This window comes from Haplochromis burtoni, unplaced genomic scaffold (assembly GCF_018398535.1).
Source record: "Haplochromis burtoni strain Fernald_Lab_line unplaced genomic scaffold, NCSU_Asbu1 Contig_420, whole genome shotgun sequence".
Classification (NCBI taxonomy): Eukaryota; Metazoa; Chordata; class Actinopteri; order Cichliformes; family Cichlidae; genus Haplochromis; species Haplochromis burtoni.
In genome coordinates, this window is record NW_024582781.1 from 342,119 (window position 1) to 357,855 (window position 15,737).

At 38.7% G+C, this 15,737-nt stretch overlaps 1 protein-coding gene across 1 annotated transcript in view; it reads right to left on the minus strand.

Annotated features, from left to right (window-relative positions):
- Positions 1 to 15,374, minus strand: part of xirp2a (xin actin binding repeat containing 2a) — a 76,321-nt gene extending 60,947 nt beyond the window's left edge. Inside the window, exon 1 of the mRNA XM_005944622.3 lies at positions 14,994 to 15,374. Coding sequence (XP_005944684.1) covers positions 14,994 to 15,194 — 201 coding nt within the window. The 5' untranslated portion in view covers positions 15,195 to 15,374. The remainder of the gene's footprint in view (positions 1 to 14,993) is intronic.
- Positions 15,375 to 15,737: the final 363 nt, after the last annotated feature.

Below are 15,737 nucleotides of genomic sequence, written 5' to 3' on the forward strand. Positions count from 1 at the left end.
ATATATATATATATAAATAATCTTCAGGACTACAGTAGTTCTAGCAGCTTTCCGAAGGACATCCCAGAACTCTTCTTTGGATCTTGGATGCCTTTTCTTCCATTCCCCGTCAAGATTTTCCCACGTTGCTTAGCCAGGGTTTGATGTCCAAGCTCTTGTGAGGCCAATCCGAGGCTGATCATGTTCCATTGTGCATTTTATAAATCCATCCGTCCATCCATCCATCTTCTTCCGCTTGCCCTCCAGGTCGCGGGGGCAGCAGCCCAAGTACAGAAGCCCAGACCTTGCTCTACCTACCCACCTCCTCCAGGCTGGCCTGGGAACATCAAGGTGTTCCCAGGCCAGCCAAGAGATATAATCTCTCCAGCATGTCCTGGGTCGGCCCCGGGGCCTCCTCCCAGTAGGGCATGCCTCACCCAGGAGGCTCCCAGGAGGCATCCTTGTCAGTTGCCCGAACCATATCAACTGGCATATCAAAAGACCAGCCACCTTTTGGAGGAAGCCCATTTAGAGGAAGCCCATTGTATCTGTGATCTCATTCTTTCTGTCACTACCCACAGCTCGTGATCATAGGTGAGGGTAGGGACGTAGCTTGACCGGTAAAATGAGAGCTTTGCTTTTACACTCCGCTTGCTCTTCACCACGATGGACCGGTACAGCGACCGCATCACTGCAGCAGCAGCACCAATCCTTCTGTCGATCTCTTCTCCCGTCACTCATGAACGAGTGATACTTGAACTCCACTACTTGGGGCAGGAACTCATCCCTGACCCGGAGTGCGTACTCCACGCTTTTGGAGGTGCTAATTCTCATTCTCACCGCTTCACACTCGGCTGCAAACCGTTCTAGAGCGATTTTATAAATCCAGGTATGCTATTACTACATTAGCAGCGTTTTTGGAATCATTGGCATGCTGGAAAATATAGCAGCTGCCAAACAGATGCTTTCTAGATGGTGTTGCATGATAGATCAAAATCTGACATTTTTCTATATACTTGCTTCCATTAATTTTGACGATGAAGATTTATGCTTTAACGATTCATGAAAAAAAAATCATTTCAAGAGAAATGAGGGGTGACTCGAGACTTTTGCGAGTAAATAGTTTCTGTAGTTGTTGTATTGTTTAACACACTAAAATTATAATATAATTTCAGTTTTAACAATTTTCAGATCACAGCTCTGCAACAGACTGCTGACCAGTTAGAGCGTACCCTGCCTTTTGCCCTATGACAGCTGGGATAGGGTCCAGCCATACCCCATGAGCGTGAACTGGACAGGTGGTTAAGAAAAGAGACAGATGGATGTTAAAAGGGCAACAATATATTTTACATACTTTGCTTTCCCTCTCTTTGAATGTTTATTTTTTTATTTTTATTTTTTTTAACAAATAATTGTACTTTCACCTGATGTTTTGGGATATTCTACCCTACTTTGCTTAAATGCTCATAAAAGTATCATGTATATATCTGAGAAAATCTTACCTTCCTCCCAATCAGCAAGTCAGATTTCAGATCTACACGATTTCAAGTAGTGGGTCAATACAAGTGATTGATAAAAGGTGTTACAAGCAATTTATATAACTTAAAAAAAGAAACAAATCACCTAAACTCTCAAAGTCATACTGAAATAAAACTGCATTAAACTAAATAGGCGAGATATTGTCTGAAAAACAAATAAACCGTTTCCTGTGTTAAAATGGAATATTTTGATGATCTATCTATCCATACTGACACCCTCTTTATGTGGGTATATGTGACTTTTTGGTTCCAACAATTTATTTTTTTGAGCACATCTTATAGAGAAGTTCGTCACTATTGCTTTATTAATTATGTTTATCAAGCCAAAGAAAAACAACTGTGCTCAAAAGAGCCAGAATAGAGTGGGCAGGTTGAGTATACTGCCAGGACTTTGTGTTCAGCAAAGTAATTGACAACACTTCTCAAATTCAAAGTCTGAAAGATGAAGTTCTGATGGGTAAGCAGTTTGTGTTTTGTGTTTTGTTCTTTCATTTTGTTCATACAGAAATGTTCCACTGTTTCAATAGCTTGTAGGATGGCTATACAAATTTCTGAAGGCATCTTTTAGAGCATTTTTATTCTTGAGTGTCAGGAAAATTGATAGTGACCAGAGAAATTTGAATACTCAATTTAGCTATAGTAAAATAATATTTTTAAAAAAAGAAACTTTCATAAAACCTGGCAGTGTACAAAGTCACTTTCCACACTGATCCCTGGGCCACCATGGTTCATCAAAACAAAAAGCGTCACTCATGAACAGCAGATCTTAGCAGCATGTTACCAGTCAAGATTTCTGTCCAGAGGAAGAAATGCTAAGAGATGATAACTAGAGAAAACCAGGATAAATGAGAACAGCATCTCAAAACAATTCCTATGCAGCCAATTCAAGAAATTCCCAAGATTAAGACAGACTGTCTAACGGTGGGAAGATTGTGTGAAAGACAACCTCCAATGCTTAGCCATCAGCAGCTGGAAATAGTACCAAGGGACAGCAGATGGAGACAATTAGTGTGAGAAATGCAAAAAAGCAGCTCCATGCCAAGACAGGTTGCCAAAAGTGCCACAGAGTTCCCCGTTCTCAGATCTGACAGGGATTGGATTGAACTTTATTATTATCTAGTTAGTGAATCCAAAAGAATGCCAAACAAAACAAATGATACCATCTGTTAAAGAAACTACACATTAAACTCATGTTTGTTTGCCATACAGGTACAGTGTTGTAAAATTAGTGTGTCAGCATGCTGATGTTTAAAGGATCAAAATATCCATCAGGACATGTGTATTAAATGTATGGAACATCAACAGTTGCTGAGACATTTTAGGACATACTTCTCCTAAAATAAGTCCAACATGACTTTTTTTGAGAACTACTAGGATTGATAGGTTAAATAGATAAATAGGAAAGTATGTGTGCATGTTTCCAGCCAATATGTACACTGATTACCTGACTGCAGTATGTGTGGGTACATACACGTTTACTAAAATGTCTTGTACACAAGATTAAGACTTGATTGTTCAATCAGCATCTAAATGATTTTTAACTGGAATCCTTCCAATCTCATAAAATGATGTTCTTGAAAAGTCCTGATAAACAGGTTTGTTCAATTTTTATATTGACAGAGTCAGGTATCGAATATGAGTCGAAATAATAATTAAGCAAAAACAAACTTGGTCTTATCATTTCAATACTGGATTTAAAACTCAGTTAAGCGTAACACAAGAAACATTTTTCTAATAACTTGAAGGCAGGTGTATTCTTTGACTGTAGTCTGCATAAGTGTTTCTCTGGCAACTCCTTCCCTTGAAAACACTAGTTTTGAAATCTCCTCTTAAATCGAAATTGTACAAATGTTTAAAATGCCTGATGTCCTTGTTCATTTGGTCTCCAATGAAAACAAAGGAGCATCAATGGAGTCTTCAAATGACGTTTGCTGCACTTCATCTAAGATGTACCCGACTCTGCCGCGCTGGCTTAGCTTAGTTGGGTGAGCAGGCGACCATATGCTGCATAGCTGAAAGTGGCCGGCCCAGGTTCAAAGTCTGACCTGTGGCCCTTTGCCGCATGACTTCCCCTCTGCTTTCCTGTCTACTTGGGGTGTATCTATCCAATAAAGTCAGTTAAAATGCCCCCCACCCAAAAAAAAGAAGATGTACCTGAATCAGCTGCACATTGTTTTGAAGACAGAAAAACAAATGGCAGGAAGATCTTGTAGACTTTCTGAGATATTACTGGTCCCTTTAGGGATATAATGCCTGTCCTTTGATTTTCAGATGGCCTTCATCTATTGCTTTCTCCTTTTTAGTTAAAGAACACCATTCCCATCAGTCCCTCTTTCTTTCTTTCTCTTCTCTTTGACTGCTGCTTTCTTTTCACCAGTGCTTTTGTCTCGGTGTCATAAGTGTTCCCTTTTGCAATCTGCAAGAGGTATGAAAACAATTTATTTTATTTTCTATCCTCTATAACTGTCCTCATCCTGATGAAAGGGAGGCACAGTGAAAACCACCCACATTAATATTTCAGGCACTCATGGGCAAAAATGGGCACAGAGCAGACATGGTCCAGAAACAGAGTGAGAGGACGGAGGGCTGAAGAAGAGCACCAAAAAAAGGCAGAAGAGAGTGAGTGAAAAAGTAAATCATAGACTGAGAATGGCACGGCATGGAACATAAAAACATTGGATGAACAACAGAAAAGAGAACGGAGGGGGCAGAGAAGGAGACCACAGGGGTCTGGTTTGTAATAATGATTGAAGTTTTTCCACCAGGGCCAGCTGGGACCAAAAAGCTTAAGTAAAAGGCAAACACACAGACTTGCTCATAGTGAAACGCTAGAGGTGGACAACTGTAAAATTGAAAGATTTTGAGAGACAGGCAGGGGAAATAATGCAGTAAAAAAGAAGAAAGGATACACAGACATGTAATAAATAAAACATGGGCCAAATGATCGTCATTCATGATGACAGAACAGACTGCAACATGCTGGTATTTTCAGATTGGAGCTTTCTGGTTTGATATATGAGGAAAGGGCACATTCAGTTATATTGCTGCTCTGGTTGCAGCATATGCTTCATTTTTCTCTCTGGAAGTTATTTTGACACAAAACTTCAGTGGTGTGTTTTCATCCCATCCTGTGTTGTTGTTTTTTTTTGTTTTGGGTTTTTTTTATTCTACATGATGCAACATTAAGTCAGAGTTTTCCCTCTGCAGTATTTGCGGTCGGGTCCTGTCAAAATGTTCTTCCTCACTGTCTGCCTGATGTGCAGAACTTCTTAAATTATTTATTTTTTAAAATTCTTTTAAGCTTCTATTTTTTTCACTCAGCAAGATAAAAACAGGATGAGACATTTTTTGGAATAATCACTTTATATATTTTGTGACACATTCTGTCTTATTTTCTAAGTACTACAGTAAGATTAATGTGGATATTACTAACTGGATTGGTACAACAGAACCTTTCTACTACAAGTGTCAGTCACTTTCATGTAACATTCACAGACAATTCAATGGCTGCATCAGGGGCGCCAGTTCAGTATCTGCAAAGATTGCTACAGCTGGGGATCAATTCACCAGCTTTCCAATGGGTAGATGACCTACTCTACCACCTGAGCCACAGCCACCACAACAGAACAGATGAGATCATTGAGATGATGATATGAGAACAGATGAACTATTAAGTTCAATGAAATTGTAAAAGTAAGGGTGTAACTAATGAGCGAGACTCTGCTGAGGTTCATTAGCTTGTAAACTTAGCTTATTTAGCCAGACCGTACATTCACAAGACAATTTGTAATACAACAGCCAAAGTCCCTGGGTCAAACCCAGGCTGCTGCATTGAGCTTTGTGGCATATGGTAATCAACTCAGAGAGTTAAACTGTCACCAAACGGCACAAATTTTGAACTGGACACAAAACTGACAGAAAAATTAAAAACAACACTGGGTTGTTAAATGATTTGCTGGTTACTACAAAGTCTTTTTCTTTGTTCTTTTAAGAAGTGGATCCAAAATTTAAGTTATTATTTCTTTGTCCCATTAATATACATTAATGGGACAAAGAAATAATAACTTAATTTTTCCATGCATATGCATGGAACACAACAGGAAAGCTTTGGAAATTAATAAAAAAACTTCTTTGATGAAATTATAGATTTTCATTCATTTTTTAAAAAGAAATTGTTTTTAAATGTAATGTAATGTAAAGAAGGTGAAGGTCTGGTGCTGCCACCCCACACACAGCCCAGTGTGGACTTTGGTGGGTTTGTATATTTTCTCATCTGACAATACTTTTCTATTGTGCTGCTGCCAAAAGGGTATCCATTGAGATGTCACAACCTGGGAATGGTAATGTGCGGAACAGGAAGTAGAATGATAAAACAAAAGAGTAACTCAAGTTTTATTTACATGATTCAAATACTGTGGTAGACACAAGTTTGCTATGAGCTGTTTACTGTTAGCTTGTCACTTCCACAGCTGGTCTGTCACATGTCTTTTTATCTACTTAACCTTTATTTATATGGTAAATGGTCTGGTTCTTATATAGCACTTTTCTACTCTATCTGAGCATTCAAAGAGCTTTACACAACATCATTGTACACCAGCACTTCCTTATCTATGCATTTTTCTAAGTTCTTCCTATCGAATTAGATGTCTCATTCTAATTCACATGCATTCATACTGCAATGGATGCATCAGAGTAACATGGGGTTAATATCTTGCCCAACTTGGCATGCAGACTGGAGCAGGGCTGGGATCAAACCACCAGCATTCCTGTTAGTAGGTGATCTGCTCTACACGTGCCATCTCTGTCAGTGTGTTAGCTAATCTAAAAAGAAAAAGGCAGGGTTTCCTGGGAATTGCATGTAAACTGTGTGCAACTCATTACTACTTTTTAGTGACTAAACTAGGTTGACAGCTAACCCACTGATTAGCTCTGAGAGCTCCTGCTTCCTTATCCCTTTCCAATAAATCTTAATTAAATGAAATGATGTCAATTCCAAAAACAATACCTGGGGGAATGGGGCGGAGGTTGGGACACAAACACAGACACACACAAAAGCTCAAAAAAAATTGTGGGGGCTAATGTGACTGATTAGAGCTAACATGTCCTGGCTGCTGGCAGAGAAAGTCCTAAGAGTAGGCACCAAGCTTCAACAAACAAATCTGAATTGCAGACAAATTGCACTCTGCTGCCCCCAATGCAAACCGCTAGCTGTACATTAGGGTGTGGGTAATTTAGCATCCAGTTCCAACAGTTATTAGCTAGTGTCACTGTGGGATGGAAGCTATAAGAAAAGACTTATGGCTCACAGAGACTTAGCTGGGAAACAAATCTGTATGTTTACATACAAATAGAAGAATAAATACAGGTAACCCGGCAGTTATAGGTCATTAAATCACATTAAAAAGTGATTATAAGATGTATGTTCCTATATTTGTTTGCATATGTGTAGGTCTTTGACTATGGGTGACACCGAGATTGTGGAGGTTCAACCTACACAGATGCCAAGACACTCACTTTCTTCCATTTCTCTGAAAAAGATCATAGTGTCAGTGATTGGTTGAAAAGTCATCTTAAACACAAAAAGGGAGAGACAGCAGAGTTCACCATGAAGAAAAAACTGGAAAAAAACAAAACCTTTATAAAGTCATGGATGAGAAACGCAGACAAAAGCTTCAGTGAATATTTATCAGTGATTTTAACACTCAGTTTTACTTCAGCGTGTTCATAATTCCACAGCGAAAGAAATATTCTGCTCCCTAGAGCACAACACCAGGGAGCAGAATAAAATTTAAAAATAAATTCAAAAAAGTAAAAAGTAAATCTTATATCAAATTGAATTCAGAGAGGCAGAGGTCGTACGCACGCAGGAAGGCAGTGGGAGTCAGTCTAGCAAAGAACAGGTGAAACGCGTAACTCCAAAGGTCCACAAGGTCATACAGAAGAAAGCCAAGTAAACAAAGAAAGTAAATGATGGTTGGACTTATTGGAAAAAAGTATTTCTCACAGAACACAGGTGAGACTAATGAGGGCAGGGTATAAAGATATCAACATCACGGATACCAAAACTAAACAGGAAATGACTTGACGGAAACCCAGCAACTATAAAGTAGTTCTTTGTATGTTACCAATTCTTTTCTACAAAAGAGGCTAAGCTAAAGGATCATTAAAAGCACAACAAGAACAAGAGTCTCTGCAAAGCACTGCCATAAGTGCACTCATGCTGTGTATGCATTCATACAGTATGTAGTCACCATTTAGTCTCTCTGTCTCTTGGCCAGCAGAAATCTTTATTCTGCAATCAAGGCTTTTCTCCCCTGAATGTCAGTGTTCTCTAACTCGAGCTGAAACCTGACAAGCATCTGCTCGTGTCCAAAGAGAAAAAGATGTAGGGAAATGAAAAAAAAAACCTTGTTATGTCAGTGATTGTGCACCCCTGAAGTGGGCCCTGATGAAGCTAATCATTATTGAAACATGAATATAATTTGTTAATCAGACTCTGCTTCACCTGCTAAAATATGAACTCACTCATTTGAAATCTCTTTCAACTCCCACCCACCCCCCCACTGATTCCCTCTGAATCTTTATTGCTCCCTATCCATCTTCATCTTCCGTACCCTCTGCCTGCCCCTCCCATGCACTCTCGCAGTCCTCTCTTTCACAATATGGCCCCATGCTCGCTGAATGTAAATCATATTTCAGTCTCTTTCATCAGGCGCCTGGCTCTCTAAATGTTCACTGAGCAATTCCAACATCACCAGGCACTACTATTTATACATGTCGACTTCCAAAGAGGCTTGGGATCTGTGTCTGTTTTCAGGCTCCCCCAAATATAAACTGAACCATGTAAATGACATAGGCTACATGCCTAGGTCATATTTTAGGGATTTAAGTCTATAATTATGTGAGCGAGTCACACAAGATCATGTAGATGAGCAAACTGACTGCTATATTAAAACAAGAGTCACCTAAGCTCCGTGCATATGGGCTTTCTCAACAGTAGGTGGGCTGATTTTAATTTTGCCTTCCTTGGTTGGTGATTTTAATCCAGTCTAGAGACTATGTGTAAGGAAGGAATTTTCATCCCTCCTGGAGTAATAATTACAGACAAAATTACCTTCTGTTTTTCAGCAAACCCCCTTGCCCCCCTGTAATTTTAATTACATCCGTGAGTAGGGGTTTTTGTTTGTTTTTCCTCCACAGATCTGTTCCTTCTTCCACATGATATCCATACGCTGTGGAATTTGGATTTTGTATGAAAATAGAAAAAAAATATCTCGCCAGTCTATCAGAATCACTCCTGTAAACAAAATAAGAATGTTAGGTACAGTACATTCGTTACCACTAATTCAAAAGGACTCTTATGTTATTTGTTATTAATCTCCGTCTCTCTTCCACAGCATGTCTTTTATCCTGTCTTCCTTCTCTCACCCCAACCGGTCGTGGCAGATGGCCCCGCCCCTCCCTGAGCCTGGTGCTGCTGGAGGTTTCTTCCTGTTAAAAGGGAGTTTTCCCTTCCGACTGTCGCCAAAGTGCTTGCTCATAGGGGGTCATATGATAGTTGGTTTTTCTCTGTACGTATTATTGTAGGGTCTACCTTACAATATAAAGTGCATTGAGGTGACTGCTGTTGTTATTTGGCACTGTATAAATACATTTGAATTGAATTAGTGCTTATTGGCCATTCTAGTAGTGTGTAGTAGGGATAGTCTTCTGAGCCTTTTGATTGAGTGCTGAGAGATTATTTGTTTGGCCACTTAAAAAGATAATATTATTTTTCTGATAGGGTTATTGCAGTTGTAAAGACTATTGATGCATTTTTTCACTTCTTCCCTTTCATGTTAAGAGTTTAAATGAACATCTACCAAATACAAGTCCGACACTTGGAATAAATTCCAGATCCTTTATCTACTTAATTTGTCATGAAATAATGAGAGAACGAGCCTCACCTGGGCATCAAACCATTTGCCAGTCAACTGTCCAATTATTCTCTAAAAACTGAAGAGTGTCTTTAAAAAAAATTATTTAAACCCCTTGAATTTAAGCTGAAATTCTGCCCTTGTGAAATCGGTCACTACCACAACCAGCTGTTTCTTTCACATGCATCAATCAACACTTTACAAACATATTAGCACAAAGGTTGCATTATATAATAGTATCAGCATCTCTGCAAGAAAAAGAAAAACTCAAATACAACCTGGGCTTTTTGAGGTTGTCCTACAGATGGAGTGTCCTACGTGTTATACATACTTGTGCAGATTTATATATTTTGAAAGTAAGTAAAAAAAAATCTTAGTTTTGTTTCCCTTTAAACTAACAGAAGATATACTGACTATAAACGTCTACTACTTGTAAGCATGGCCATGTTTGCCATTATATTTGTCGTTTATATTTTCCAGTCAAAGATTTCGTGTGACTAAGTATAGATTTACAGAGCTGCTAGCATAGCTATGGCTTAACTGTAACCTCCTCTTTATTCTCTGCATTTTCAATGCTCTCGTCAACAGGTTTACAACCACCTAATTTGCATTGTGCACCTTATCTCAGGAGCACTTCCTCTTTTGTTTCGCTATGGCAACAATGATTGGGGTATGTGCAGTGGTGCACTTGCAACGCCACACTGAATTTTTCAAAGAATGAGCCTTGAGGTCTTGGACTGTTTATCACACATGCTTTTGTGGGGCTGTGCATATAATACTGGTTTAGAAAAAAAGACTACGTGAGTCACACGGAAATCTGTATGGAAAAAACAGAGAACTGGAGATATGCATTCATTTCCCACACATGGAAATTGATTATCATATATTGGAAATGTACATATGATACATTACAGTACCTATAGAAACAACCTTAACAACCACAGACTTAAATAAACAGAAAATTTTATACTTGTACACTCCATAAACAAACCAAACAACGCTAGAAAAAAGACTCCTTTGAGTCAAATAAAGCAGAGCGATTTAGAGCTTCTGTTTGGTAGCGTGTGACTATTCTCACATCCAAGGAGACAAGCAACAAACCTTCATCATCATGCAGCAAGACTAGCAACTCACACACACATGCCTGTGATGCCAGCTCCATTAAAAGATTTGAATCAGAGACAAAATAGATGCCTGGTAAAGTGTTAATGGAATTTTTACGAGCCCAATGCACTTGATAAAGATGCTAGCATCCTCATCAAGTCTGGATTGATTTCTTGCAGGGACATGTTGTGGCTCTTAGTTTATTTAATATTTAATTAAGTGCGTTTAGGTATGGTGGTGCATATTGATTGATCTCGTCTTTTTATTTTGTGGAAAATGGTTCACAATTAAGCAAAAGGCAGTCTCATTTTTCAGCTTTCAGCATGTCATCTGGCACTTTACAATGGGATTCCTAAGTGTGACAGAGTGGCAAAATCCCACTCACTTAAAAGCAGGCAAAAGACGACTTTAAAAAAGCAGCACAAATGAACTATATGAAAAGCCGAATGCATTGCTTCTTTTACTGCCTTTCATATCAAACACTCTTTGAATACAGGTATTTCCTCAAGAGTATATCGTGAAAGCTTTAGAGAAAATATTTCCAACTATTGCTTGAATCAGTCCAAATGTCTGAGAGTGAGTCAGTGACAGTGATGATTTAGGTTATGAAAATAAACTGGGGGAACATTCCAGACCTCTTGTGCCGCTGTCCGAATTTATGTAGACACAGTTTGAGCCAGAAACCAGAGACCATGAGACCTCTGCCTAAAAAAGCTTAGACGGCTCTCTATCTTTAACCATGTTATCCTGTTACCCAGCTGTGACCAGGATTATACCATAGTATGAAATCCTTTTAAACTCTGTTATGTTGGGTTTAAAATCCCCCAGATGCATCAGAATTAAATGTTTCACCGTTTATGTAAATCCTGATAATCTGACAGCCTTAGACAAATAAAAAGGCCATTTTAAGACATCTTCTGGGATTAGGAATCAACTGTAATTAGCATAGGTGATGAGCAATTGTCTCACCGTGATAACTTCCTGATTAAGACCATATTATTTATCTTCCTTTGCACACAGTTTGACCTATACTGTGACTGCTGTGAACCTCAGCTTACCTCCTCAGTCCAACAGATGTTACACTGCCACCCACTGGCAAACAGCGGCCATCGCATCATGAATGAGCACCAACTCATGGCATGAAAGCCAGAAAGCCATGTGTATACATTTTAACCATCTAGTGTCCTGGTCAGTGGCCTACATTTGTGCATATATACAAAGCCCATCCAAGCTTTAAAGAGTTAAACATGACACAGCACCACCACATCTGTTTAAAGCATGTGTTTATTCTTCCTTGTGTGCACAGTCATGACCAGGAGGGCAGGCAGATGTTGTAAACGCAAGCCAGTATCCCACGCATACTACACAACTGCAAAAAAACATACTCCTTGCACAATAAAACCTTACATCATTTCAAATCCACGATTGTTGCGAACAATCCTCTCAGTCCTCTCTCCCCACCAACACTGTGGATTCTGGCCACGGCTGAGCGACCACCCGGGAATCCATCACACATTGCTTTTGCTGACCATCGAATGGCATTGTGCTGTTTAAATAAATGAAATGGAGCGCAGATAGAAAAATGCTGTGCATCATCAAATATGAAGCACTACAATATAGATAAGCTGGAGATGAGGTCAGGTTTTATAGCCAGCCGGTTGCAGAGTGCTAGTCCTCACTCTCTCTGGGAATCTGGGAATACTGCCCATATGCTCCACTGACACTGACTACAGGCTTGTTTTTTTTTGTTGTTGTTTTTTTCTACGGAGCAGATTATGAGCACTCATGATACAGTGCCAAGATACAGCATGTGTAGCACTGCCAGCTTATGACACCCAGACTTTTGACCAGCTGTACAGATTGTTACCTAAAAAAAATATAAATAACTGATCTATTTTTGTTTTCCTAGAGAGACACACGTAAGAGAGAAATATGTTCGAATATATATAATATATATATATATATATATAATATATTAATATATATAATATTATATATATATTATATATATATATAAAGAACCAACTCATCATTAGAAGACTTGAGTCTGATAGAAAATTTTGCAAGGTGGTAACCTGATTAGTTAAGAAACAAAGAAAGACAAAGGTAACTGTTTCCCAGAAGCATTATGGTAGCAGTCTTTACTGGAAGTAGACTGTAAATACAGTAGTAAAATATGCAAAACTCTGTCCTAAAAAAAATTCTTTTCTTTTATCTAGGGATGACAACTAAGAACTGGTTCTTGTGGGGAAGAAACTAAGAATTCCAAGAATTCCTTGGAGTTTTTTAGTCTGCGTGCCTATCAATTCTACAGTTGTGCTACAATCAGCTGATTTCAGTTTGTGTGGTGCGTCTACAGAGTGATTATAGACATTAATTTTAGTTTTACTGCACAAAATAACGGGAGCAATTATTATTTAGCAATAATATTAGCACACTTACCCAGTATTTAATATTGCAGTCATGTAGGAAAGTAATTATTTTAACCAAATATGAAATTTCATACAGAAAAGTCATAACAAATCCTAACATGTTTTTATTTTTTAAGCAGCAGTTAATAATTAGGAAGGCTGTTGATTGGTATTGCAGTTCTACCTCTAATTGAGGTTTCGCTTTAGAAAACTTGTATATATTAATTGTCTAATAAAATTACATTAATATTTATGTCACACTCTTTCTTTGAGCAGAAAAATAAGCCATGAAGACAATACTGACGTTTTAAGCTAGTTAATAAAATGACAGTAAATTTAAAAGAAAATCACAGTTTCCCCTCCTGCTTTGTGATACTGCAAATGAATGTATTGATTATGTTTAAAAATGACTTCTGCTTTGGTCTACAGTGAAAAAATACTTCTCTCTTTAGCTGCTGAATGCTAATGTTAGCTAGTAGCTATTAACAAAAACAATATCCTGCTACAGATGTAAAATGTGCTAACGGTAGACATAAGCATAACTGAAGCAGTAATGCTACATGCTACATACTTACATACATGCTTTGTATGGATAAAGAAACGCAAGCATGTGTCTCTTCATGTTTGCCACTACAAGTCACTCTCACCTTACAAAGACTCATTTAACGCCTTGTTACAGAAAAACTCTTTGCTGAAACAGCTTTACTAAGCCAAATACTACAAGACTGACTGATAACACTGAGAACACATGTATCAACATTTCTTTGTGTATCAAAGCCTAGCACCATTTTCCTAATGGTGAGATAACAAAGTTTTATACATGGGAAACTGAAATGCAAGAGCCAAAATAAAGCCAAAGTGTAGGTGTTAATTCCTGAGATTGTTAGAGGTCAGATAAGTGTAGTCCAAACCGCTCTGATTAAGAAAAAAATAGGATATACTAAAAGATAAACTTAAAAGCTAAAGAAAACGTCTGAAGATGCTATGGTTAAATCTTGACTTTAGTGATGTACCTCATTAGTCACAGACATAAAATGTTTTCATCTCAGGAGCCAGGTGTGAATTCTGATGGACCCACCTCTCTCCTCTCTTTCTCTCTTCTCTAACACAGAAGCTTCACGCTGCTTCCAGCAGCAGCCGACATACCAATTACAGGGTTATTTTTAAAATCCTGCTTAACCATAAAGCCCCCAAAATAGGTCTTAAATAACAGGGTGTCAAATATCAGTGCATCTCTGCCACCACTCGGCACCGTTGTATATTTAAAAATACATGGTCCATAATTCATCAACTGTTTTGGATTTTGTTGCCTTTTATTTTATGCGTTTGGAATAATTTAAGGGGTTTGAATTGGTCTCTAAACCACATTAGGAACAAAAAAGTAGGTCATCTGGGCCTTTTTGTCCCATCATCAGACATTTGGTAAATGGGAGCTTGTCTCATAATGGAACACTTCAATTCCAAAAGACTTAGATTTTCCCCTCAGAGAAGCCAGCTTGGATGGAAAAACAAAGCTAGAGAGAGAAGGCCATCCTCCTCTCGGGTAAGGAGACGTGTCCTAGAAGCATTTTCCCCCAGAATCAACAAAGTGATGGAAAACTCCAAACTGCCAGCAAGATAACTGTACTAAAGTAAATAGAGAGATAAACAGCACTGTGTGTTTTCTTTCCCATTATATCCAAAAATAAGTCACCAGTAAAGGTCAGCTCCTGCCAATACATAAAGAAAGAGAGCTACAGTCTGCAGCAGTGAAATCTGCATAGTGTACACTTTCACTCCACATAAACTTGATGGCTTTTGCCTGAAGCATGACTTCACAGTCATGTTACCACTACTGACTTTACATTTTTCTGAAGGTTGCAAGAGCTTTTCAATTTGTTCAAATGCGCATTGCATTAAAGCCATCCATCTACCTGACACACTCAGCAAAAAGTGGCAGTTACCTATACCACTCATTTCCCCTGGAGAAAAACGGATGTCACTGCTCACAAAAGTGCAGTTCACATTGCAATATAAAGACAAAACTTCACAGTCAAAGTACTTACTGTGTTTCCTACAGCGGGCTTCTCAAACATCCTCTTCAGGCTATCGAGCGGGATGTCAAACCTCTCAATCCTCTTAGCCTGTAGGTCCTCTCTGAGCACCGGATCATCTGATGCTTCTACCTGTAGCCCAGAGGGACTCTGAGAAACGGAGCCCGAGGTCACACTCGCCACCTCCTCTCTATTTCCTGATTGAATTTCCATTGTTGTAAAGAAACCGTACACCCCCACTACCTCTTTTCTCTTCAGGTTGATGCACTGAGGGGAAGTCTATTGTGTCAGGTGAGTCAGGAAGCGAGGGGGGTATGAGAGGATGAGGGACAGAGATGAGATGTTACTCGAGTCCTTCTCTGTCTAGAGAGCGCTCTGGGTTGTGCAGGCACAGTAAGAGGCTCGAGGAAGGAGGAGGAGAATAGCAAAAGTTCACAGGGAAAGTTTTTCCTTTCTCTTCTGCCCTCGAATCACTCATGCTCACAGAAGACTAGGTAAAGTCACATGTTTACAAAAAAAGAGAAGCTGTCTGCCTGAGAATAAAGAAGTGGGAAATGGGACAGGGAACCCTAACCTTCTGTTAAGTTTCTTCTTTAACAGCTTAAAATATATAGTTAATAATGTTCAAATAGCTTAAGGATTCCTTAATTATATTCATAATAATACATTTACATTATATTTAGATACATTTTATGGCAAATGTATCATTTGACTCGTGTTGATTGTACATATGAAACAGACTTTTGTGTAAGGCAA